Below are 27695 nucleotides of genomic sequence, written 5' to 3'. Positions count from 1 at the left end.
CAGTTTGTCTCTCTGGATGTAAGAGAAGATGATCAGTTGTTGTGAGTGGTGGCGGGTGGTTGTTGTTATTACCAAAGGCAATATCGCCACCACAATAACTCCGATCCAATTGTTGGGGAAGGTACTTATTTTGAGAAACTGACCAATGAAACGACATTAACCTAGGATTACAAATACATCAGGCAGGCACACAAGAACATTGGTACATCCTGTGCTTTGCTTGGCTTAGATGAGGACGTTTGTTGTTTTGTTCGAGTCTCTCTGGATTTAAAAAGAGACTCACTGCACAGAGAAACAGATAAATATTCCCCCAGTGATATTTAACCCTTGTTTTACCTCACCGAAGGACATTGTGTGGTTCATGTTTCATCCTCAAATAAGAGGATTTACTGCCACATTAGTCCCCCTTTCTAAAGGTCTCCTTTTGTATACCCAGAACTGCCCTGGTGGTCAATCGCTCAGAAGCTCTGTGGTGCTGTGGTGGTTGATGGTCAGTCAAGGAAAGGTCACCCAAGTGCCAGGCAGCGGGGGGTGCTGCCTTTGTTTCCACTTCAAAGAGTGTGTGTGTGTGTGTCTGTGTGTGTCTGTGTGTGTGTGTCTGTGTGTGTGTGTCTGTGTGTGTGTGTGTGTGTGTGTGTGTGTGTGTGTGTGTGTGTGTGTGTGTGTGTGTGTGTGTGTGTGTGTGTGTGTAAGCGAGCTCAGCACGTTCTAAGAAGCAGCCAGATCATGCACTTATCAGGAAGCCTCTTAAATGGATTGGTTCTGCTGCTGCAGCAAACAACATTTGATCACAGGGGTACACTGCTCGCCACCCCCCCCCCCCCCCCCCCCCCTTCACCCATAGTATGTCTTGTTTTATTGTTCATGGACCAAGCTGAAAGGCCACCCGCTACACAGAATAACATGTTCATGGTGCAGGTGTTATATCATCATTCAGCCACCCCCTCATTCATCCTCCCCAGTGGTGAAAGTCATTTGATATGGCCAAAATGTATGCTTTTGTACCTCAGACAGGATAATACTCAACCACACACATATTTCCCCAGCTGTATAAATCTCCATAGTAAGCTGAGCTCTCTATGCACTTGTATCAACTTGCGCAAGGACACATCGCATTATCCCAGAAGAACTACTGAATATAAGATCAGCGTCAACTCACCATCAGTACGACCAAGAATATGTTTTTCGCGATGCGGATCCTGTGTTCTGCCTTACAAACAGGACAACGGAGTGGATCCCATGCAGCGACCCAAAAAAACGACTCCGAAAAAGAGGGAAACGAGGCGGTCTTCTGGTCAGACTCCGGAGACGGGCACACCGTGCACCACTCCCTAGCATTCTTCTTGCCAATGTCCAGTCTCTTGACAACAAGGTTGATGAAATCCGAGCAAGGGTAGCATTCCAGAGGGACATCAGAGACTGTAACGTTCTTTGCTTCACGGAAACATGGCTCACTGGAGAGACGCTATCCGAGGCGGTGCAGCCAACGGGTTTCTCCACGCATCGCACCGACAGAAACAAACATCTTTCTGGTAAGAAGAGGGGCGGGGGCGTATGCCTTATGGCTAACGAGACATGGTGTGATGAAAGAAACATACAGGAACTCAAATCCTTCTGTTCACCTGATTTAGAATTCCTCACAATCAAATGTAGACCGCATTATCTACCAAGAGAATTATCTTCGATTATAATCACAGCCGTATATATCCCCCCCCAAGCAGACACATCGATGGCTCTGAACAAACTTTATTTAACTCTTTGCAAACTGGGGATTTTAACAAGGCTAATCTGAAAACAAGACTCCCTAAATTTTATCAGCATATCGATTGCGCAACCAGGGGTGGAAAGACCTTGGACCATTGTTACTCTAACTTCCGCAACGCATATAAGGCCCTGCCCCGCCCCCCTTTCGGAAAAGCTGACTCCATTTTGTTGATCCCTGCCTACAGACAGAAACTAAAACAAGAGGCTCCCACGCTGAGGTCTGTCCAACGCTGGTCCGACCAAGCTGACTCCACACTCCAAGACTGCTTCCATCACGTGGACTGGGATATGTTTCGTATTGCGTCAGATAACAATATTGACGAATATGCTGATTCGGTGTGCGAGTTCATTAGAACGTGCGTTGAAGATGTCGTTCCCATAGCAACGATTAAAGCATTCCCTAACCAGAAACCGTGGATTGATGGCAGCATTCGCGTGAAACTGAAAGCGCGAACCACTGCTTTTAATCAGGGCAAGGTGTCTGGTAACATGACCGAATACAAACAGTGCAGCTATTCCCTCCGCAAGGCTATCAAACAAGCTAAGCGTCAGTACAGAGACTAAGTAGAATCTCAATTCAACGGCTCAGACACAAGAGGCATGTGGCAGGGTCTACAGTCAATCACGGACTACCGGAAGAAATCCAGCCCAGTCACGGACCAGGATGTCTTGCTCCCAGGCAGACTAAATAACTTTTTTGCCCGCTTTGAGGACAATACAGTGCCACTGACACGGCCTGCAACGAAAACATGCGGTCTCTCCTTCACTGCAGCCGAGGTGAGTAAGACATTTAAACGTGTTAACCCTCGCAAGGCTGCAGGCCCAGACGGCATCCCCAGCCGCGCCCTCAGAGTATGCGCAGACCAGCTGGCCGGTGTGTTTACGGACATATTCAATCAATCCCTATACCAGTCTGCTGTTCCCACATGCTTCAAGAGGGCCACCATTGTTCCTGTTCCCAAGAAAGCTAAGGTAACTGAGCTAAACGACTACCGCCCGTAGCACTCACTTCCGTCATCATGAAGTGCTTTGAGAGACTAGTCAAGGACCACATCACCTCCACCCTACCTGACACCCTAGACCCACTCCAATTTGCTTACCGCCCAAATAGGTCCACAGACGATGCAATCTCAACCACACTGCCCTAACCCATCTGGACAAGAGGAATACCTATGTGAGAATGCTGTTCATCGACTACAGCTCGGCATTCAACACCATAGTACCCTCCAAGCTCGTCATCAAGCTCGAGACCCTGGGTCTCGACCCCGCCCTGTGCAACTGGGTACTGGACTTCCTGACGGGCCGCCCCCAGGTGGTGAGGGTAGGCAACAACATCTCCTCCCCGCTGATCCTCAACAATGGGGCCCCACAAGGGTGCGTTCTGAGCCCTCTCCTGTACTCCCTTTTAACCCACGACTGCGTGGCCACGCACGCCTCCAACTCAATCATCAAGTTTGCGGACGACACAACAGTGGTAGGCTTGATTACCAACAACGACGAGACGGCCTACAGGGAGGAGGTGAGGGCCCTCGGAGTGTGGTGTCAGGAAAATAACCTCACACTCAACTTCAACAAAACTAAGGAGATGATTGTGGACTTCAGGAAACAGCAGAGGGAACACCCCCCTATCCACATCGATGGAACAGTAGTGGAGAGGGTAGCAAGTTTTAAGTTCCTCGGCATACACATCACAGACAAACTGAATTGGTCCACTCACACAGACAGCATCGTGAAGAAGGCGCAGCAGCGCCTCTTCAACCTCAGGAGGCTGAAGAAATTCGGCTTGTCACCAAAAGCACTCACAAACTTCTACAGATGCACAATCGAGAGCATCCTGGCGGGCTGTATCACCGCCTGGTATGGCAACTGCTCCGCCCTCAACCGTAAGGCCCTCCAGAGGGTAGTGAGGTCTGCACAACGCATCACCGGGGGCAAACTACCTGCCCTCCAGGACACCTACACCACCCGATGTTACAGGAAGGCCATAAAGATCATCAAGGACATCAACCACCCGAGCCACTGCCTGTTCACCCCGCTATCATCCAGAAGGCGAGGTCAGTACAGATGCATCAAAGCTGGGACCGAGGCCATCAGACTGTGCATCTCAAGGCCATCAGACTGTTAAACAGCCACCACTAACACTGAGTGGCTGCTGCCAACACACTGACACTGACTCAACTCCAGCCACTTTAATAATGGGAATTGATGGGAAATGATGTAAATATATCACTAGCCACTTTAAACAATGCTACCTTATATAATGTTACTTACCCTACATTATTAATCTCATATGCATACGTATATACTGTACTCTATATCATCGACTGCATCCTTATGTAATACATGTATCACTAGCCACTTTAACTATGCCACTTTGTTTACATACTCATCTCATATGTATATACTGTACTCGATACCATCTACTGTATCTTGCCTATGCTGCTCTGTATCATCACTCATTCATATATCCTTATGTACATATTCTTTATCCCCTTACACTGTGTATAAGACAGTAGTTTTGGAATTGTTAGTTAGATTACTTGTTGGTTATTACTGCATTGTCGGAACTAGAATCACAAGCATTTCGCTACACTCGCATTAACATCTGCTAACCATGTGTATGTGACAAATACAATTTGATTTGATTATAAACACACAACCACTGTTGGCTACTAGCTAGCGTTGACCCCTGTGTGAGTAGACGCTTTAGGCTAATTTTTGGAACAGGAAGTATTCTAGATAGTGTCTACATCCCATATTACACTTTATTCTTAATTTAGTGCACTACTTTTGACCAGAGCCCTGCTCAAAAGTTGTGCACTTAATAGGGAAAAGGGATCCATTTGGGACACAGTGTGATCGGGGCTGGGCGCGGCCTTGCACAGCCCACCGTCTACACATAGCGAGCCCCTGGCCTGTTGGGAACATTGACGTCAGCCAGCCGCGCTGCTCAGTATGCAGCCCGCAAAGTGGGTCAGCTCTGATAAACCCTCACTCCTTTCTTAGTCTGCCTTAACATGCCTTGCCGTGACTCTCACTGTCATATCATTATCTCGCCTAGTCTATTTTTTCATGTTTTATTTAACTTAGCAAGCCGGTTAAGAACACATTTTTACTTACAATGACGGCCTCGGGCAGAACGACAGATTTTTAACTTGTCAGCTCGGGGATTTGATCTAGCAACCTTTCGGTTACTGGTCCAACGCTCTAACCACTAGGGTACCTGCTGCCCCAAAATCTACAACTTAATCTACAATTTACTTTTAGGCTTGAGGTGTAGGATTGACCGCTTCTTTTGTCTCTAGTTCAAATGTAGGCTAAAGCCAGGCTAAATCTAGACGTACGTATACCATGCCTTCGCCTCTCATTTTCACATTTTGACCTCGATGCAATTGCATTGCTAGAGCCAATTTGTCATGTGAGGTATAAAATAAAGGGGGGGGGGGACATATTTCAAATTACTATCATTCAGTAAACCCAGATTCACAGTATTACTAGACTATAATCCAGATGTGCATAGGATGGATTCGTGTACATTTTAGATGACGGTTAAGAAACCTTGTGTTTTTAGATAGGCTAGTCAATGGCAATGCTGCCCTGCTGCTGTTAAGTGTGTGCTGTGCAGTCTGGTATACATCACACAGTGTTTCCTTTAGCTGGCAATTGCCCGCTTTTGCCTTTATGAAAAGGCCATTTAAATAAATCTGTTGCCGGCCAAAATGACTGGGAGAAAAATGCTGTTTATTCATTTATGGAAATACCAGTTGTATATAAATACATTTGACCGTCATGCTTTTCGGTCTATAGGGTAATTTGCATAATTTAGAGGAATTAAATTGGCCTGTGTATTTTCGTTAGTCATAATGTAGGCCTATCTTATTTATCCAGCACAACTATCAGACGCGCACAGCATACAGAGCCAATTTTGAGTGGGATTCAGTTGATTGCTGCTGGAGTAAAACACGTGCTTTTATAAGCCAATTCATTGTGCAACCATTCTAAAGGCATGTTGTTAACAGTTTTGGTGCACAATTCAAATTCTATGTTTTATTTCTCAACTGTTCATTGAAGCACACCTCCCATTAAAGTGCAGGCAACAGGCTATCATATCAGCGTGTCACCCACCACTTTACAATGTGAGCTGGAGGCAGTATATGCACTTTGAAATTATATGTAATTGTTTGAAAGCTGAACGTTTTATTTCATGTTATGAGGCATGGTTACCTTGCTTCAAAGTCGCCTATAGGCAAAATACGACCATGGACTTGAAGGTAATTATTTTATAAAGACTTCATAGGCGGTGCATGAGTTTCAAGGTTGGGGAAGATTACAATTTATTCTACTGTTTTGTGTGCCAGTTATTATTTTATATGTGTATTTTTATGGAACTGTTCCATTTCAATAATAATGTATTTTTTTAAATAGCTTTCTGTGAGGAATTATAGTTTTAATATATTGTCATTTGCAATGGATGTTAAAAAAAAACTTTCCTACATTACCGAGCAGCAGGCTAGGTACAGTCATACCTGCGTGCTCAGGCTCCCTAAAATATTATCAGGACAGAGAAACGGGGGGTGTTCATCTTAAGATGAATGCACTAAGCTGCTCTGGATAACACTGTCTGCTAAGTGACTAAAATCTCATGAGTACAGGAGGAGACTAAGCACGCACCCCTGAGTGGCCCGTGTTGAGGGTCAACATGGCGGATGTGTTGTTGTCTACCCTCACCACTTGGGGGCGGTCTGTCAAGAATTCCAGGATCCAGTTGCAGTGGGAGGTGTTCAATTCCAGCATCCTGAGCTTAGTGATGAGCTTGTAGGACACTATCGTGTTGAATGCTGAGCTGTAGTGAGCCCTCCCTTCGGCAAATCTGACCACGACTCAATCTTGCTCCTACCGTCCTCAAACAGGATGTACCCGTGACTAGAACCATTCAACGCTGGTCTGACCAATCAGAATCCACGCTTCAAAATTGTTTTGATCACACGGACTGGGAAATCTTCCGGGCAGCCTCAGAGAATAACATTGATCTATACATACGCTGGCTCTGCGAGTGAGTTTATAAGGAAGTGCATTGGAGATGTTGTGACCATTAAAACCTACCATAACCAAAAACCTTTGGATGGCGGCATTCGCGCAAAACAACTGAAAGTGCGAACCACCGTATTTAACCATGGAAAGAGGACTGGGAATATGGCCAAATAAAAACAGTGTAGTTATTCCATCCGTAAGGCAATCAACCACGCAAAATGTCGGTATAGGGACAAAGTGGAGTCGCAATTAGACACGAGAAGTATGTGGTAGGGTCTACAGGAAATCACGGACTACAAAAGAAAACCAGCCACGTCACGGACACCGACGTACTGCTTCCAGACAAACTAACCTTCTTTGCCCGCTTTGAGGAATTACAGTGCCACCGACGCGGCCCGCAAACAGTCAAGGAGAGGTCCTTTTCCGTGGCTGACGTGAGTAAGACATTTAAGCGTGTTAACCCTCGCAAGGCTGCTTGCCCAGACGGCATCCCTAGCTGCGTCCTCAGCATGCACAGACAAGCTGGCTGGTGTGTTTACGGACATATTCAATCGCTCCCTATCCTAGTCTGCTGTCCCCACATGCTTCAAGATGGCCACCATTGTTCCTGTACCCAAGAAGGCAAAGATAACTGAACTAAATGACTACCGCCCTGTAGCACTCACTTCTGTCATCATGAAGTGCTTTGAGAGTCAAGGATCATATCACCTCCACCTTACCTGCCACCCTAAACCCACTTCAGTTTGCATACCACACCAACAGGTCCACATACGATGCAATCACCATCACACTGCCCTATCCCAAGAGGAATACCTATTTAAGAATGCTGTTCATTGACTACAGCTCAGCATTCAACACCATAGTGCCCTCCAAGCTCATTATTAAGCTGGAGGCCCTGCGTCTCAACCCTGCCCTGTGCAATTGAGTCCTGGACTTTCTGACGGGCCGCCCCCTGGTGGTGAAGGTAAGAAACAACATCTCCACTTCGCTGACCCTCAACACTGGGGCCCCACAAGGGTGCGTTGTGAGGGCACTCGGAGTGTGGTATCAGGAAAACGACCTCTCACTCAACAAAACAATGGAGATTATCGTAGACTTCAGGAAACAGCAGAGGGAGCACCCCCAATCCACATCGAAGGGACAGCAGTGGAGAAGGTAGAACGTTTTAAGTTCCTCTGTGTACACATCACAGACAAACTGAAATGGTCCACCCACACAGACAGTGTGTCGAAGAAGGCGCAACAGCGCCTCTTCAATCTCAGGAGGCTGAAGAAATTTGGCTTGTCACTTAAATCCCTGACAAACTTTTACATGTATCACCTCCTGGTACGGCAACTGCACTGGCCTCAACCGCAAGGCTCTCCAGAGGGTGGTGCAGTCTGCACAACGCATTACCGGGAGCAAACTACCTGCCAGGACACCTACAGCACCCGATGTCACAGGAAGGCCAAAAAGAGAATCAAGAACAACAACCACCCGAGCCACTGTCTGTTCACCCCGCTACCATCCAGAAGGCGAGGTCAGTACAGGTGCATCAAAGCTGGGACCGAGAGACTGAAAAACAGCTAACTCAAAGCCATCAGACTGATTAACAGCTATCACTAACTCAGAGAGGCTGCTGCCTACATAAGCTCACTAGTCACTTTAAACATTGCCACGTTAATAATGTTTACATATCTTACATTACTCATCTCATATGTATATACTGTATTTTATACCATCTATTGCATCTTGCCTATGCCACTCACCCATATATTTGTGTGCATATTCTTATTCTATCCCTTTAGATTTGTTTGTATTAGGTAGTTTTTGGGGATTATTAGATTACTTGTTAGACAGTACTGAACTGTCGGAACTAGAAGCACAAGCATTTCGCTACACTCGCATTGACATCTGCTAACCATGTGTATGTGACCAATAAAATTAGATTTTGATTTGTAGTCATTGAACAGCGTTCTTATGTAGGTGTTCCTCTTGTCCAGGTGGGAGAGGGCAGTGTGGAGTGCAATAGAGAGTGTCGTCTGTGGGACGGTATGCAAATTGGAGTGGGCCCAGGGTGTCTGCGATGATGGTTTTGATGTAACTTGTGACCAACCTTTCAAAGTATCTAATGGCTACAGATGTGAGTGCTACCTTGACGTAGCACTTACCTTGACGTTCTTGGGCACAGGGACTATGGTGGTTTGCTTGAAATATGTAGGTGTTAGACTGGGCCAGGGAGAGGTTGAAAAGGTCAGTGAAGACACATGCTCATGCGCATGCTCCGAGTATGTGTCCTGGTAATTCTTCTGACCCTGCAGCCTTGTGAATGTTAACCTGTTTAATGGTTTAGCTCACATCGGCTACGGAGAACAATGTCACACACTCGTCCGGGAACAGCTGGTGCTCTCATGCATGGTTCAGTGTTGCTTGCCTCAAAGTGAACATAGAAGGAATTCAGTTTGTCTGGTATGCTCACATCACTGGAAAGCTCGCTGCTGAGTTTCTCTTTGTAATCCGTAATAGTTGCAATTCCTGCCACATCCAACAAGCATCAAAGCCGGCATAGCAGGATTTGATCTTAGTCCTGTTTTGACATTTTTACTCTTTGATGGCTCGTCGGAGGTCTTAGCAGGATTTGTTATAAGTGTCCGTGATTGATGTGGTAAACTACTCAATGTTATCGTTTGAATCACGGGAACATATTCCAGTCTGTACTAGCGAAACAGTCCTGTAGCTTAGCATCCACTTCATCGGAACCCTTCCATATTGATCGTGTCAATGGTACTTCCTGTTCGAGTTAGTCAAATGTTAGTCTGAAGTACTGCCTATGGGCTTCCCAATGGGCCCTGGTCAAAAGTAGTGCCCTAGAAATGGAATAGATTGGCGTTTAGGGTTGATCTTGGACATTGGGTCTCACGGGGTCGACAATCACTCAGGGAGGGGTGAGCGCATCATTTGGCCGGAGCAATGAAGAGACTAAATCAATTTGAAAAGCTGTTGAACACTGCTTTGTGCCACGAGGTCCAACGCTACCTGCCCCCATTACGTAAGCCAGAATATTAATATTTGTATTTGTCGCAACGCATCTTCTTCCCTTAGCTTTATATAGCTGTGATGATGGTGATTTAAAAACAACTACTAAAAATAGTTATTCATCTGATAAATGTTAGTTGATACAACAGGGTCCTTTAACAACATCGGGCTCCACAGATAACGGTCTCTCCATTCTCATACTCGAGGGCAACGACACTGAAATGTATTCAAATAGAATCTTAAACATAAGGAACAGACACGCAAGGGAGTGAGACAGATAGAGAATGAAAGGGGAGTGGGGGCAATTTGCAAAAGTAAAAGCGAGCAGCTTCATACTGGTAAAAGATTTGGCAACACGTTGTTGGAAGTTGAATTTTAATGGAAGGCAGACTTTTTTTTCGAGTTATGATTAAGATCAAGATGTAAGTTTGTCTCTCGCTCTCTCTTCCTTCCTTGGAACAATCAGAACAGTCATTCTATGAGCTCAAGTCAGTCTCCTGGGAGATTACCTCATGAAGGCCCAGCTAGCCCATCAATGGCCTCAACACACAAATATGTGCATTACATATTGCGCATTACATATCGCATTGGCAATAAAAAAAAAAGGTCAGGTTGTTCTACAGTGCGCCCTATTCTCTAAATAGTGTGCACTACTTTTGACCAGAGTAGTGCACACTATATTTTGACCGTATGCACACACACATTTGTTTGTTCTAATCTGGAGCTAGCTTTAAAGCTACCCCTGTGCTTTAGGTAGTCAGTGAATCAGCCACCTTCTGATCCTCTGACCCGTTTGCTGTTTCTCCCTCTACCTCACTCTCTTTCTCCCTGAGTAGTCACTGTTCTGTCTGCATCTCCCTCTGTTCCGAGCCATTCCCTTCCATCCTTTCCTCACCTCTTACCACCCGTTGCTCACTTACTCAGCCAGCCAAATGTGCCCAGGCAGAACCCTCCATACTATCTATGGTCAGAAGAACTCAAGGTGAAGGTGTGTAATAATGAAGTTAACCGTGTAATTCTCCCCTTTGTTAGATTTTGGCTTCGGGAACTTCTTCCAGCCCGGAGAGCCCCTGGCCACGTGGTGTGGCAGCCCACCCTACGCCGCTCCGGAGGTGTTCGAGGGACAACAGTATGAGGGCCCCCAGCTGGACATCTGGGTAAGACAATGCTCTTGTTTGCATCCTAAATGGCCTCCCTATTCCCTCAATAGTGCCCTATTGGCCTTGTTCCCAAGTAGTGCACTATATAAGGAATGGGCTGTCCATTTTGGGGACACACCTGCTCTGCGATGAGTCACAAATACTGCTACTAGTACCTCGGTATTACACACCGAGTGTCCCCGAACTGACTGTACATTGTCTTTGAAACTGGACCTACTCTAATCATGGGCATTAGAAGCAAAAGTGAGGCCAACCAATGTGCTTCCGATCAGATTAAACAAAGAGAGAACTGGGGCAAAGTTCTGCGTCCCAAATGGTACCCTACTCCCCACATAGTGCACTACCTTTGACCAGAGCCCTATCAAAAGCATTGCACTGTATAGGGATTAAGTTGCCATTTGGGATGCAGCCAAGGTGCTCAACTGAGAGGTGAGATTTTTTTTTAAAGATACTGGACATGATTGCGTTGGGGGATCTGATTGTGAATCAACAACCCTAGTCTGCTGATCAAGTTTATGATAATTACATCTTGCCATAAACCAAATAGCCCTACCTACCCTCTGCCCTGAAAACATCATGTGCGAGCATAAGATTTCCCAACCTCTTTTTATAGCCCTCCCTGTTTTACGGCATATTGAACTCGCCCTCGCATACATCTAGGTGCCTTTGTACATGATTGATCTAGTTATGTGAGTGTAAAGATTTTTTCCACTGCAGCCCCTGACCTAGTGTGTGTCTGTCTGTCTGCGTGCATGCCTGCGTGGTTGACTGTCTCAATGTAGAGTATGGGGGTGGTGCTGTACGTGCTGGTGTGTGGCGCCCTGCCCTTCGATGGCCCCACCCTGCCCGTGCTCCGACAGCGCGTCTTGGAGGGTCGCTTCCGCATCCCCTACTTCATGACAGAAGGTGAGACTCAATAACATAGTGCTTACACCCCAAAAAAGCCTGAAGTAACACCAATGCTCCTATGGAAAAACACCATCCGAAGCCAAACAGCACTCTGTGTTGAGGTTGGAAAGGTTTTTGTTCGCTGGTGAATACCAGTAGAGGACATTAAAGGGGCAATACGGGATATGAAAAACAACAAAATGGTCACTCCACCGCTTGTTTTGGTAAACTGCTGAGGGATGGGGCTGTAGAATTTTAATCTCCTCGAATCAATGGCGACATAGTTAATTTAATAGTCCCCAAAAATGTATATACCAATCCCGGATACCCCTTTAACTGGCTGCTTGGAGCTCTTGTAAGGAATACATTGACCACTTTTGACATGAGGCTCAACTGCATTGCATAAATACCTGTTCGAAACACCTGTCCAAAATGGAACCCATCTACTACTAGGGCAGGGAATTGCCAGCGACATTATGATACGATATATATATATATTTTTTGTATTATTATTATTTTTATTTTTTTTAGGTGGTAGATCAGCTTTACTTTTGCAGATTGTAGCTTCCATCAATGTAATTGGCTGCATCATTTCCAATCCCCCATATATTATTTTTGTAAATATATACAGTTGAAGTCGGAGGTTTACATACACTTAGGTTGGAGTCATTAAAGCTTGTTTTTCAACCACTCCACAAATGTCTTGTTAACCTCTCATGCTAGGGGGCAGTATTTTCACGTCCGGATGAAAAGCCTGCACAAAATAATCTGCCTGCTACTCAGGCCCAGAAGCTAGATTATGCATATATTAGTCGATTTGGATAGAAAACACTCGGAAGTTTCTAAAACTGTTTGAATGATGTTTGTGCGTATAACATAACTTATTTGGCAGGCGAAACCCTGAGGACAAACCATCCAGGAAAAAAAAGTTTTGAGGTCACTCTCTTTTCAATGGCTTTCATTGGGAATCTAGAATTCTAAGGCAGTTGCTTGCAGTTCCTTTCGCTTCCACTTGATGTCAACAGTCTTTAGAAATCGGTTGATGTTTTTCTTTTGAGTAATGAAGAAGTAAGGCTGTCCAGAACGCGGGTCGAGTGAAGTGTACTGTTTGATAGAGGCACGCTACACTTTGTTTTCCTCCGGTATTGAACACAGTTATCCCGTCTTAAATTGTATTGAATATTTACGTAAAAAAATACCTAAAGTTGTATTAGGAAAGTTGTTTGAAATGTTTGTACAAAGATTACAGGTAATTTATGAGATATTTTGTAGTCATGTGGCGCGAGTTGGAACCGGTGTTTTTCTGGATCAAACGCGCCAAATAAATGGGCATTTTGGATATATAACGACTGAATTAATGGAAAAAAAGGACCGTTTGTGATGTTTATGGGACATATTGGAGTGCCAACAGAAGAAGCTCGTCAAAGGTAAGCCATGAATTATATCTTTATTTCTGAGTTTCGTGTCGTTCCTGGCGGGTTGAATTATGATTGTCTGTCTTTGTTTGATGGGGTGCTATCCTCAGATAATAGCATGGTTTGCTTTCGCCATAAAGCCTTTTTTAAATCTGACACAGCGGCTGGATTAACAAGAAGTGTATCTTTTAACAAACTATAGTTTTGACACGTTGGTTAGGACATCTACTTTGTGCATGACACAAATCATTTTTCCAACAATTGTTTACAGACAGATTATTTCACTTATAATTCACTGTATCACAATTCCGGGGGGGTCAGAAGTTTACGTGCACAAAGTTGACTGTGCCTTTAACTTCTTGAGTGTAGGGGGCAGGATTTTCCTTTTAGGCTAAAATTGTACCCATTTGAAACTGCCTATTTCTCAGGCCCAGAAACTAGAATGTGCATATACTTGTCACATTAGGATAGAGAACACTCTAAAGTTTCCAAAACTGTCAAAATATTGTCTGTGAGTATAACAGAACTGATATTGCAGGTGAAAACCTGAGGAAAATTAAACCGGAAAGTGCTGTTTTTCCTGAAAGCTCTCTGTTCCATTGGATGCCTTGCCTCCATTTTAAAGGGATATCAACCAGATTCCTTTCCTATGGCTTCCTCAAGGTGTCAATAGTCTTTAGACATAGATAGTTTCAGGCTTTTATTTTGAAAAATGAGTGAGAAAGATAACATCGCGTCAGTGGATAGCTGGGTGTTCGCAGAGTTTTGCTTGCGCAACAGAGTGGGGCAGCCATTGTCTCTCTCTCTCCTATTGAAAAAGCGACAGTCCCGGTTGATATATTATGGATTATATATTTTAAAAACAACCTGAGGATTGATTATAAAAAACGTTTGACATGTTTCTGTGGACATTACGGATACTGTTTGGAATTTTCACCTGCGATGTCGTGACCGCTCGAGCCTGTGGATTTCTGAACATAACGCGCCAAACAAATGGAGGTATTTTGGATATAAAAATAATCTTTATGGAACAAAATGAACATTTATTGTGTAACTGGGAGTCTCGTGAGTGCAAACATCCGAAGATCATCAAAGGTAAGCAATTTAATGTATTGCTTTTCTGACTTTCGTGACCAATCTACTTGGCTGCTAGTGTTTGTAATATTTTGTCTACTGAGAGAGATGTTCTTACATAAACGCTTGTTATGCTTTCGCCGAAAACTGTATTGAAATGTGACACGCCAGGTGGATTAACAAGCTAAGCTGTGTTTTTGCTATATTGCACTTGTGATTTAATGAAAATTATATATTTGTAGTAAACCGTAGTCTGGATTTTTTATGCCGGTTTTGGAGCAGTGGCTTCTTCCTTGCTGAGCGACCATTCAGGTTATGTCGATATAGGACTTGTTTTACTGTGGATATAGATACTTTTGTACCTGCTTTCTCCAGCATCTTCACCGGGTCCTTTGCTGTTGTTCCGGGATTGATTTGCACTTTTCGCACCAAAAAAACGTTACTCTCTAGGAGACAGAACGGTATGATGGCTGTGTGGTCCAGTGGTGTTTATACTTGCGTACTATTGTTTGTAGGTAAACTGGGATATGACTACAGTTAATCAGGGTGATCCCCCCCCCCCCCCCCCACAAATAGACAGGTATTTTCCTTTCCATGGTAGCAAGATCTTATCTATTTTTGCTAACTTTCAATAAAAATGTATTGGAGTAGGATCATTTCTTTCTTTCGGGATATGTATACCGAGTATGGCCACATCCCTGTCAGACCATTTTATTGGTAAACTACACGGTAATGTAAAAGTTGCATTTTTTTGTGTATGTAATAAAGTTCACCAATCATAATTTGATTTTAAACCAGAGGTTAGAAAAAGTATCTAGATCCTCTATTATGCTGTGGAGGGATCCAAATTGTGGATTTAAAAGAACATGAATCATTCACGTACAATGACACCTTTGTTTTTAATCCCTGGAGTTCTAACCCCTTAATATTATTGTTGTGGGGGTCAACAGGCTTTGTTCAGGGAACTATGTGACTTCCGGCGCCGACAGAGATGGCCGCCTCGCTTCGCGTTCCTAGGAAACTATGCAGTTTTTTGTTTTTTTACGTGTTATTTCTTACATTAGTACCCCAGGTCATCTTAGGTTTCATTACATACAGTCGAGAAGAACTACTGAATATAAGATCAGCGTCAACTCACCATCAGTACGACCAAGAATATGTTTTTCGCGACACGGATCCTGTGTTCTGGATGGATCCTGTGTTCTGTGGATCCTATGCAGCGACCCAAATAAACGACTCCGAAAGAGAGGGAAACGAGGCGGTCTTCTGGTCAGACTCCGGAGACGGGCACACCGTGCACCACTCCCTAGCATTCTTCTTGCCAATGTCCAGTCTCTTGACAACAAGGTTGATGAAATCCGAGCAAGGGTAGCATTCCAGAGGGACATCAGAGACTGTAACGTCCTTTGCTTCACTGAAACATGGCTCACTGGAGAGACTCTATCCGAAGCGGTGCAGCCAACGGGTTTCTCCACGCATCGCGCTGACAGAAACAAACATCTTTCTGGTAAGAAGAGGGGCGGGGGCGTATGCCTCATGGCCAACGTGACATGGTGTGATGAAAGAAACATACAGGAACTCAAATCCTTCTGTTCACCTGATTTAGAATTCCTCACAATCAAATGTAGACCGCATTATCTACCAAGAGAATTCTCTTCGATTATAATCACAGCCGTATATATCCCCCCCCAAGCAGACACATCGATGGCTCTGAACGAACTTTATTTAACTCTCTGCAAACTGGAAACGATTTATCCGGAGGCTGCATTCATTGTAGCTGGGGATTTTAACAAGGCTAATCTGAAAACAAGACTCCCTAAATTTTATCAGCATATCGATTGCGCAACCAGGGGTGGAAAGACCTTGGATCATTGTTACTCTAACTTCCGCGACGCATATAAGGCCCTGCCCCGCCCCCCTTTCGGAAAAGCTGACCACGACTCCATTTTGTTGATCCCTGCCTACAGACAGAAACTAAAACAAGAGGCTCCCACGCTGAGGTCTGTCCAACGCTGGTCCGACCAAGCTGACTCCACACTCCAAGACTGCTTCCATCACGTGGACTGGGAGATGTTTCGTATTGTGTCAGATAACAACATTGACGAATACGCTGATTCGGTGTGCGAGTTCATTAGAACGTGCGTTGAAGATGTCGTTCCCATAGCAACGATTAAAACATTCCCTAACCAGAAACCGTGGATTGATGGCAGCATTCGTGTGAAACTGAAAGCGCGAACCACTGCTTTTAATCAGGGCAAGGTGTCTGGTAACATGACCGAATACAAACAGTGCAGCTATTCCCTCCGCAAGGCTATCAAACAAGCTAAGCGCCAGTACAGAGACAAAGTAGAATCTCAATTCAACGGCTCAGACACAAGAAGCATGTGGCAGGGTCTACAGTCAATCACGGACTACAGGAAGAAATCCAGCCCAGTCACGGACCAGGATGTCTTGCTCCCAGGCAGACTAAATAACTTTTTTGCCCGCTTTGAGGACAATACAGTGCCACTGACACGGCCTGCAACGAAAACATGCGGTCTCTCCTTCACTGCAGCCGAGGTGAGTAAGACATTTAAACGTGTTAACCCTCGCAAGGCTGCAGGCCCAGACGGCATCCCCAGCCGCGCCCTCAGAGCATGCGCAGACCAGCTGGCCGGTGTGTTTACGGACATATTCAATCAATCCCTATACCAGTCTGCTGTTCCCACATGCTTCAAGAGGGCCACCATTGTTCCTGTTCCCAAGAAAGCTAAGGTAACCGAGCTAAACGACTACCGCCCCGTAGCACTCACATCCGTCATCATGAAGTGCTTTGAGAGACTAGTCAAGGACCATATCACCTCCACCCTACCTGACACCCTAGACCCACTCCAATTTGCTTACCGCCCAAATAGGTCCACAGACGATGCAATCTCAACCACACTGCACACTGCCCTAACCCATCTGGACAAGAGGAACACCTATGTGAGAATGCTGTTCATCGACTACAGCTCGGCATTCAACACCATAGTACCCTCCAAGCTCGTCATCAAGCTCGAGACCCTGGGTCTCGACCCCGCCCTGTGCAACTGGGTACTGGACTTCCTGACGGGCCGCCCCCAGGTGGTGAGGGTAGGCAACAACATCTCCTCCCCGCTGATCCTCAACACTGGGGCCCCACAAGGGTGCGTTCTGAGCCCTCTCCTGTACTCCCTGTTCACCCACGACTGCGTGGCCACGCACGCCTCCAACTCAATCATCAAGTTTGCGGACGACACAACAGTGGTAGGCTTGATTACCAACAACGACGAGACGGCCTACAGGGAGGAGGTGAGGGCCTTCGGAGTGTGGTGTCAGGAAAATAACCTCACACTCAACGTCAACAAAACTAAGGAGATGATTGTGGACTTCAGGAAACAGCAGAGGGAACACCCCCCTATCCACATCGATGGAACAGTAGTGGAGAGGGTAGCAAGTTTTAAGTTCCTCGGCATACACATCACAGACAAACTGAATTGGTCCACTCACACAGACAGCATCGTGAAGAAGGCGCAGCAGCGCCTCTTCAACCTCAGGAGGCTGAAGAAATTTGGCTTGTCACCAAAAGCACTCACAAACTTCTACAGATGCACAATCGAGAGCATCCTGGCGGGCTGTATCACCGCCTGGTATGGCAACTGCACCGCCCTCAACCGTAAGGCTCTCCAGAGGGTAGTGAGGTCTGCACAACGCATCACCGGGGGCAAACTACCTGCCCTCCAGGACACCTACTCCACCCGATGTCACAGGAAGGCCATAAAGATCATCAAGGACATCAACCACCCGAGCCACTGCCTGTTCACCCCGCTATCATCCAGAAGGCGAGGTCAGTACAGGTGCATCAAAGCTGGGACCGAGAGACTGAAAAACAGCTTCTATCTCAAGGCCATCAGACTGTTAAACAGCCACCACTAACACTGAGTGGCTGCTGCCAACACACTGACACTGACTCAACTCCAGCCACTTTAATAATGGGAATTGATGGGAAATGATGTAAATATATCACTAGCCACTTTAAACAATGCTACCTTATATAATGTTACTTACCCTACATTATTCATCTCATATGCATACGTATATACTGTACTCTATATCATCGACTGTATCCTTATGTAATACATGTATCACTAGCCACTTTAAACTATGCCACTTTGTTTACATACTCATCTCATTTGTACATACTGTACTCGATACCATCTACTGTATCTTGCCTATGCTGCTCTGTATCATCACTCATTCATATATCCTTATGTACATATTCTTTATCCCCTTACACTGTGTACAAGACAGTAGTTTTGGAATTGTTAGTTAGATTACTTGTTATTACTGCATTGTCGGAACTAGAAGCACAAGCATTTCGCTACACTCGCATTAACATCTGCTAACCATGTGTATGTGACAAATAAAATTTTATTTGATTTGATTTATTTAGTCCTTGTTACTTAAGCCCCCTCGCCTGCCTGCCTGCAGATCCCCGGCCCGCTCCGGTCCTGTTCCCTCCTTTTGCTTCAGACGAGAAGAACAGAGTGCCGTTTCCTCCTCCATTTCCTCCCTACGTGTTCTCACTCTCTGCTACACGCACGCACGCACACACAGTACGGTACAGAGGCTCTCTATAACAAATCGGGCAGCACTGTACTGTTAGTACACTGCTTTGTTTTACCTCCAGTACTGTACATTCTTTGAAGTCAGTATTGAAGTTGCCCTGGGCTATTGGGTGTAACATAAATCAGAGATAAAGAAAGCAGGGGTGGGGGGGGGAGAAAGGAAGTGCTAACTGTCCCAGCCCTGAATATTTCCATGGTAGTGTCATAATGTACAAAAGAGAAAAGAAGAGGGTCAATGTGGATTACATAGTTTCTCTTTCTCTCGCTCATCCCTCTCTCTCATACTGGCTTTCTCTCCCAGAGAAGTGCTCATTTGGCAGCAGAGCAGTCATCATGAATAAGACTGTAGATCGAAGGATGAGGATGAGTAGGTTGCTCGGGCTGAAGAGGTGAGAAGAGGAGAGACCCAGACTGGCGCGCACGCGCACAGAAACACACAGATGCAAACACACGCACAGCCTCAGCCCAGTGGGCGGTAATCCTATTAAGACCCTGCGGTTAGTGACGTCAAGCTCATTTAGCCGCTAACTGAAGGTTAAGAGTCCTCTCCATCCTCCTCTATGAGAGACGAGGGAGAAGGAGAGATGGAGAGGGATGGAGTTAAGAAGTCAGAGTACGAATGAGAGGGGGATAGAAAGAGGACAACGGTGGGGCTAGAGAAAGAAGAGGGGACGAGCCCACTGTGCATTCCTGCCTGAGATAATTTGTTTTTCTTAGCGTGAGTAGTGGAGGCGCTCCTTCACTCCTTCCCTGTGGCCTGCCCTGCTTCAATAGAACCGCTTTGTTTCCCCCAACGTAGCGTTTCAGCTGGAGCTCTCTCTTCACTCAAATGGGGGTTTTCTTCCCTCTGTACTCTCGGTACATGGTACACTCAGTATCACTGTCCCGGGCTGCGTGTTGTTGTGTATGGTCTGATGTGTCAGGGGAAAATGTGTAAAGTCAGACGTGACAAGAGAACACTCTCCTCTCTGTCATCAGACAATGTCTCAAGTGAGGGCTCTCTGTAATGGTTCTGAGTACCAGGGATTGTACATACATTTTCTTCCCCTTTCTCTCTCTGTCTCTGTCTTTTATTATATTTTCTCTCCCCTTCTCCCTCTCGTCCTCCCTCTCCCAGACTGCGAGCACCTGATCCGGAGGATGCTGGTGCTGGACCCGTCCAAGCGTCTGTCGGTAGCCCAGATCAAGGAGCACAAGTGGATGGCACTGGACGTGCCGGTGCAGAGGCCCATGCTGTACCAGCAGGAGAGCGACCTGGGCGTGGGCGAGTACAGCGAGCAGGTTCTGCGGCTCATGCACAGCCTGGGCATCGACCAACACAAGACAATCGAGGTGAAAGATGACCGAGAGAGATGACGCCTTGTTTCTTATATAGGGCTCTGGTCAAAAGCAGTGCACTGTAAAGGGAATAGGGGTGCCATTTTAGAACGCAGGCAATATCTACGCTAGCAGAGCCGGCTTTAGCCTTTTGGTGGCCCTAAGCAAGATTTGGTTGGACGGCACCCACCTCGCGGCAAAACAACACTGTTTTGAGAGCCAGGCTAAGTTCCTTTTTTAGTCGCTTATGTCTGGAACCGGCCCCTACACTAGCAAACTAAAGAGAATGAAGCAATGTGTTATTTTATTTATTTTAGATTTTATTTAACCTGGTAAGCTAGTTGAGAACAAGTTCTCGTTTACAAGTGCGACCTGGCCAAGATAATGCAAAGCAGTGCGACACTAACAACAACACAGTTACACATGGAAGAAACAAGTGTACAGTCAATAACACAATAGAGAAAAGGAAAGTCTATATACAGTATGTGCAAATGGCGTGAGGAGGTAAGGCAATAAATAGGCCATAGTAGTGAAGTAATTACAATTTAGCAAATTAACACTGGAGTGGTAGATGAGCAGATGATGATGTGCAAGTAGAAATACTGGTGTTGTGCATGGATTCAAAGTAGTGTGCCAGAGTGGATATTGGCTGTATCTCTTAATCACACCCTATTATGAGTATTGATGTTGGCACAGCTGTGGTCCTCTAGCTCAGCTGGTAAAACATGGCTCTTGCAATGCCAGGATAGTGGGATTCGAACTAGCGACCTTTTGCTTACTGACCCAACGGCTAGGCTACCTGCTGCCCTACGTGTAGTGGCTGTTTCAAGAAAACCAAACCATATATTACATTCAGGGTGAGGAACAATCTAACATCAAGTTATAAAATACTGAACTATCCCTTTAAAGAGGCACTATGCAGAAATTGTAATAGTTCGCCTTATTTCAGTTTGTGACAAAAACAAGCAAGTGTCGTGTAGAGACTCCATTGTACCATCTAAACCAGTGGTTCCCAACCTTTTTTTGGTTACTGTACCACCAACTGAATTTTGCTCTGTCCAGTGTACCCCTGAAGTACTCCCCGCTCGTGCATTTTACCAGCAGGCCTATTATCTCCTGAGTCTTCTCAAGTACCCCCTGTGGATAGGCCAAGTACTTCTGGTTGGGAACCACTGATCTAAACCGCTGTGAAATATATTTTTTACCAAAAAAAGTAAAAGATGTAAAAACTAAACTTAAGTACGGGATGCATAGAACAAATCTACCGCTTCAATGAGTGACAGATCTATAACTCAGATTTCTATGTGAATTTGGTCGGTCGGGTCTCCCAAAACAGTTACATATTGCAGCTTTAACATGGTTTGTCCCTCCCTGTGTCCAGTCGCTCCAGAACAAGAGTTACAACCACTTTGCTGCTATCTACTACCTGCTGGTGGAGCGTCTCAAGTCCCACCGCTGCAGCTTTCCTGTGGAGCAGCGGCTTGACGTACACCAGCGCCGGCCCAGCACCATCGCCGAGCAGACTGTCGTCAAGGTAACCCCCGCTATCTTCGTCGCCGGTTTTCAGCGCCACAAAGCAGATCTGTCTGTGTGGTGCATTAGTATGGTTGTCTGTGGTCCTAATGATCAAAGACATTTCCATTCACACACCTGGCTTTTCAAAGAACATGTATTCATTAATTCATTAATGAAGTGTCTTTTCTCTTCCTTTCGCTGCCATCTTTTTTTCCCCCCTCTATCCATTCAACTTCCTTTCTTCCTTTTTTTCTCTTTCTGTTATCTTTCACCCTCTTCCTCTCTGTCTTTGATTCGCTCTCTATCCATTCCTTTCACCCTCTTCCTCTCTTTCTTTGATTCGCTCTCTATCCATTCCTTTCACCCTCTTCCTCTCTTTCTTTGATTCACTCTATCCATTCCTTTCACCCTCTTTCTTTGATTTGCTCTCTATCCATTCCTTTCACCCTCTTCCTCTTTCTTTGATTCACTCTATCCATTCCTTTCACCCTCTTCCTCTTTCTTTGATTCACTCTCTATCCATTCCTTTCACCCTCTGTATTTGATTCTCTCTCTATCCATTCCTTTCACCCTCTGTCTTTGATTCACTCTATATCCATTCCTTTCACCCTCTTTCTTTGATTCGCTCTCTATCCATTCCTTTCACCCTCTTCCTCTTTCTTTGATTCGCTCTCCATCCATTCCTTTCACCCTCTTTCTTTGATTCGCTCTCTATCCATTCCTTTCACCCTCTTTCTTTGATTCGCTCTCTATCCATTCCTTTCACCCTCTTCCTCTTTCTTTGATTCGCTCTCCATCCATTCCTTTCACCCTCTTTCTTTGATTCGCTCTCTATCCATTCCTTTCACCCTCTTTCTTTGATTCGCTCTCTATCCATTCCTTTCACCCTCTTTCTTTGATTTGCTCTATCCATTCCTTTCACCCTCTTTCTTTGATTCACTCTCTATCCATTCCTTTCACCCTCTTCCTCTTTCTTTGATTCACTCTCTATCCATTCCTTTCACCCTCTTCCTCTTTCTTTGATTCGCTCTCCATTCCTTTCACCCTCTTTCTTTGATTCGCTCTCTATCCATTCCTTTCACCCTCTGTCTTTGATTCGCTCTCTATCCATTCCTTTCACCCTCTGTCTTTGATTCGCTCTCTATCCATTCCTTTCACCCTCTTTCTTTGATTCGCTCTCTATCCATTCCTTTCACCCTCGTCCTCTTTCTTTGATTCGCTCTCTATCCATTCCTTTCACCCTCTTCCTCTTTTTTTGATTCGCTCTCTATCCAATCTTTTCACCCTCTTCCTCTCTTTATTTGATTCTCTCTCCAATTTTTATCCTCATCTCTTTCTCCTGATCTTCCTCCCTCATTCTCTCTCGCTCTCTCTGTACCCCTCCATCTATGTCCCCTACAGCCGAGCGAGCAGAGCGGTGGCTCCCCCCAGGTGGGTCTCTTGCCCCAGGGGGTGCGGGGTCTCCTACGCTCCCCTGCCCTGCCCCAAGCCTCGGCCGATGCCTTTAACTTCCCGCAGTCGCCTCTTCTGCCTGAGCACAGCTTCATGGTCGAGGACGTGGCCACTCCTAAAGTAAGTCACGGTAATCTAAGGTTACGAGCTATTCTGAACCACCCTGGCCTGTGGGCACCCTGGCCTGTGGGCACCCTGGCCTGTGGGCACCCTGGCCTGTGGACACCCTGGCCTGTGGACACCCTGGCCTGTGGACACCCTGGCCTGTGGGCACCCTGGCCTGTGGGCACCCTGGCCTGTGGGCACCCTGGCCTGTGGGCACCCTGGCCTGTGGACACCCTGGCCTGTGGACACCCTGGCCTGTGGGCACCCTGGCCTGTGGGCACCCTGGCCTGTGGGCACCCACTATGGAGTGTTATCCAGTTTTCCAGCTGGATAACACTGTTGAGTTAGTGAAATTAAGCAAAACAAATTACACAAATTGATGTTCATATTGAACAAACTCAGGGAGAACCTCCCCTGTTTGAAAACGTTTCAAAAGGGGTTCTCCTACTGAGCACGACCCCGTGGTGCACTTATTGCAACTGGACAGTGGTGACGCTACAGAGGACCGATCTCTCCCCCCCCCAGGCCACCCCGACTGGCCACTGCAGTTGAGTTATCCAAGAGGGGACTCTTGTCTGTATTTAATTTAGTTTAGCCCACTCATGCTGCCTTCTCCTTTCTCCCTCCTTTCCTCCCCAGGGGGCTCTTTGTTCAAGGCTGTCCCCAACGCCCCACAGCCAGGCATTGAGAGAACAGAGCGTTGCCAGTTTGGCACTCAATAGAACAACAACACAAAATCAGCTGAGGACTGACACAGTCCAGCCCCAGTCCCCTCTTACCCCCTTTTATACCTTGTGTGGGAACTTCTAGTTAGTTCCACCCGAGTTTGCATCCTAAATGGCACCCGACTCCCTATTTAGTAGTGCACTACTTTTGACCTGGGCCCTGGTCAGAAGTGGTGCACTATAAAGGGAATATGGTACCATATGGGATGCTGCCTGAGTGATGGATGGTGGTAACTGCGTCACAGTTATGTTATGAAAGAGCTCTGACTCACATTTCACTGAGGTCGGGGCTCCACAGGGAGAGTACATAAGCTGGGACCGTGACGGTGTGTCTGTGTGTTAACCTCGTTCAAATCCCCTGTCCTATTCTGACCCCTCCTGACCTGGACCTGCTGCTAATGCTACTTGGCTGGCCCCCATTCTCTCTTCTGCATCCCAAATGGCACTCTATTCCCTATATAGTGCACTACATTTGATCAGGTCCCATAGATTTCCTATGGGTCATGGTCAAAAGTAGTGCACTATATAGGGAACAGGGTGCTATTTGAGATGCACTCTGTCTGTGCACCCTGCCCTAGCCACAGCCTGGTTATCAGAGGGGGAATGGAGGGATGGGTCTTGCCCTGTGAGCAGGTCCCCAGAGCCATTAAGGCTTAGGCACTGGCTGGCTGGGTCTAACAGTAACCGCACGGCCAGCTGCCCCTCGCTAGTTTACGTAAGCCACTACACTCAGTCCCCTCTGTCTGTCTGTCTCTGTCTGTCTGTCACTGGCTGGGGCCACACATCTGATGTGACAGCTGCCAGTTCTTTACAGTTCGGGCACATTCAGAGACCTCTCTCCCTCTCTCACACACACTCACTAGAAGCACACACACACTTAGTGTTGGACCATGTGACATCTGCTGTACTCTTGTCCCTGCACGTCTGGATCCAGACTCTCTCCCTTTCTCCCCTACTCCTCCTCCTCTGCTAAGTGTCTGTCTTTATCTGTGCCAGACTGTGACCTTTTCTTCCAGCCTGGCCAGGCTTTAGCATTCGACTTCGCTCCTGACGTCAGCACTCTACGTTGAGCAATCTACCATTCCCCTGCTTTCTGCTGTGTGTTGAACAGCTGCCTTATACGCACAGACCCTATACCAGTTTTATTCTGACCATTATTTATAACTTTTACAACCAATTTTTTTCTTAACTTACGAACTATACTTAAAAAAAAATATATTAACCCTCATAAAAAAAATGCTGTGTAACCAGCAGGCTTGCGAGAGATTAAATCAAAATAACGCTCAAGTGTTATCTTGGTGAGGGAACACGGCGTGGCCCCTCAAAAACAAGGAACTAGCCTGATCTCTGCAGCAGGAGCACCAGCAGCAGGAGCACCAGCAGCAGGAGCACCAGCAGCAGGAGCACCAGCAGCAGGAGCACCAGCAGCAGGAGCACCAGCAGAACACATGACCAGGATGCTGCTTGTTGAGGCCGTTCCCTCTGCCCTCCCTCACTCTTTATGAGCCCCTGCTGGCTCTAAGCACTGTAGGGACTAGGAATGAATCCCAAATGGCACCCTGTTACCTATTTTAGTGCACTACTTTTGGTCAAACTAGTGCACTAATAAGGGTATAGTGTGCCTTTTTTCCCCACCTTTATTTAAGTCAGTTAAGAACAAATTGTTATTTTCAATGACGGCCTAGGAACAGTGGGTTAATTGCCTTGTTCAGGGGGCAGAACGACAGATTTTCGGTTACTAGTCGAACGCTCTAACCACTAGGCTGCCTGCCGCCCCTTTTGGATGCACATTAGGCACTAGTGCAGTAATAGGCTGGTGTGGCCTGGGTTCGTGCAGCCAGCCCCTCTCCGTCCCCAGTGTGTTGAGTAACAGGCAGCATTCCTGGCCTAGCACGCTTCAGGGGACTGGGTTCAGGAATTGTACGAAGCGGCTCTGACTGGAGGAGCCCGGGGTTCTGGTTACCCCGGCAACTCATCCAGATGATCCGTGTCAGCGAGGGGGTGTGTCAGAGAGGCAGACAAGAGTGTGTGCGTGCGAGTGCGTGAGAGATTTGTGTCAGAGGGAGACATTTGTGTGCGAGAGAGACACTGAGCGAGAGGCGTGTGTGATGAGCGAGCCTGATTGCGTCTGTCTCTGTGGAAGAGTCTCTCGCTGCACTTTCGGCCAAAGCACACTTCCTGTACATGCATACCAGACTTCCTCCCCTCTCCCCTCTTACAGTGTCTGAGCAACGGGGGGGGGGGGGGTAAAAAGAAATGGCAGACACATTTGGTTTACTCATCCAGTCCCCAAGCCTTGCAGGATTGTAGGTGCAGAGCTGTCCACTCCAGAAAACACAAGTGGAGAGGGCCCTCTGGATGTGTACATTAGGGGAAAGCTGCCTGGTCATGAATTAACCAATAGAGGAGCCATTTACCTCGTGTGTGTGTGTGTGTGTGTGAGAGAGAGAGAGAGAGAGAGACCGAGGAGGTCCCATTCACGTCATAGAGTCTCATGCTGCCCCGTAGGCATGAAGATAAATGGGGAGAGCAAAGTGTAATAATGGAAGTGTTTAGGTGAGACCCTCTCTCATGATGAGTAACCTTGCCTGGGTGCTGGAAACTCACGTTAGCTCCCCAGAGAGAATGCCCTGAGAGTCTGTGTTGGTAACCCAGTTTGAACTCTATAGCGAGTTCCCAATGACTATGGGATGAAAATGAGCTATTTTGCAAACAACTGGCACTTGAGCATTGATGTGGAAAGGGAATTAATATCCACCGTCCCTGTGAAATACATTTCATAAATGGACTGCTCCAGCAAACAACTCACCGTGCCTCTCCCGGTCTTTGCCTTTAGGTGAATGGCTGCATGCTGGACCCCCTGCCCCCCACAGTGCTGCGCAAGTCCAGCGCGTCGTCACCCAGTAACATGATGGAGACGTCCATCGACGAGGGCATAGAGACGGAGGAGCCCGACGCCGAGGACGACCCCGCCCACCTCTTCTCCGCCTTCCAGACGGCCCGCTTCGGCCAGCGCCGACACACCCTGTCCGAGGTCACTAACCAGCTGGGCCCCGTCATCAACCAAGGTCAGAACTGAACCAAGGCTTTGGGACATTAGAGAATCATATAGGTCATTGGCTAGATAGGGGACATAGGCCTGTGTTCATACGATGGGTTGTTGATCTGCTAAGCCAGCAAGTATTGCGTATGTGAATGGTGAAAATGTGCGCTTCCTGTGGAAATTGTTATTTTAAAGGCACCACATTTATTCATAGGTGGATGAATGGATGAATGAGTGGATGGACTGGTTTTATTTATTTATTGTATCTAGCTGAGGCTAGAGGGGTACACTACAAAGCAGGATCAACAGGTTAATAACTGAAATAACTTGATTTTCTAGTTAATTTAAGAAAGCTCAACTTAGTGTGTTTTGGTTATTGAGGCAATTAGACCATGCCCATTTCATGCTTATCTTTAAAAAAAATGAATTGTTATTTCAGAATATTCTGGGAAGTTAACTGGCTAAGTCATTGGTCTTGCTTTGTAGCATACCTCTCAGGAATCTCTCCAGCGACCTCACCCGGGAAACGGGCTGTGGGGTAACGGTTAATTGTCATGCAAATGGTC

At 46.4% G+C, this 27695-nt stretch overlaps 1 protein-coding gene across 1 annotated transcript in view; it reads left to right on the top strand.

The window, feature by feature from the left end:
- LOC139385646 (salt-inducible kinase 2b) overlaps positions 1–27695 on the top strand; it is a 74314-nt gene that overhangs the window by 39197 nt on the left and 7422 nt on the right. Inside the window, exons 5-10 of the mRNA XM_071130877.1 lie at positions 10843–10967; positions 11753–11876; positions 20090–20304; positions 21671–21823; positions 23206–23376; positions 26923–27154. Coding sequence (XP_070986978.1) covers positions 10843–10967; positions 11753–11876; positions 20090–20304; positions 21671–21823; positions 23206–23376; positions 26923–27154 — 1020 coding nt within the window. The remainder of the gene's footprint in view (positions 1–10842; positions 10968–11752; positions 11877–20089; positions 20305–21670; positions 21824–23205; positions 23377–26922; positions 27155–27695) is intronic.

The sequence above is a fragment of the Oncorhynchus clarkii genome, chromosome 27, assembly GCF_045791955.1.
Source record: "Oncorhynchus clarkii lewisi isolate Uvic-CL-2024 chromosome 27, UVic_Ocla_1.0, whole genome shotgun sequence".
NCBI classification, from domain to species: Eukaryota; Metazoa; Chordata; class Actinopteri; order Salmoniformes; family Salmonidae; genus Oncorhynchus; species Oncorhynchus clarkii.
This window is presented reverse-complemented; position numbering and strand designations above follow the sequence as displayed.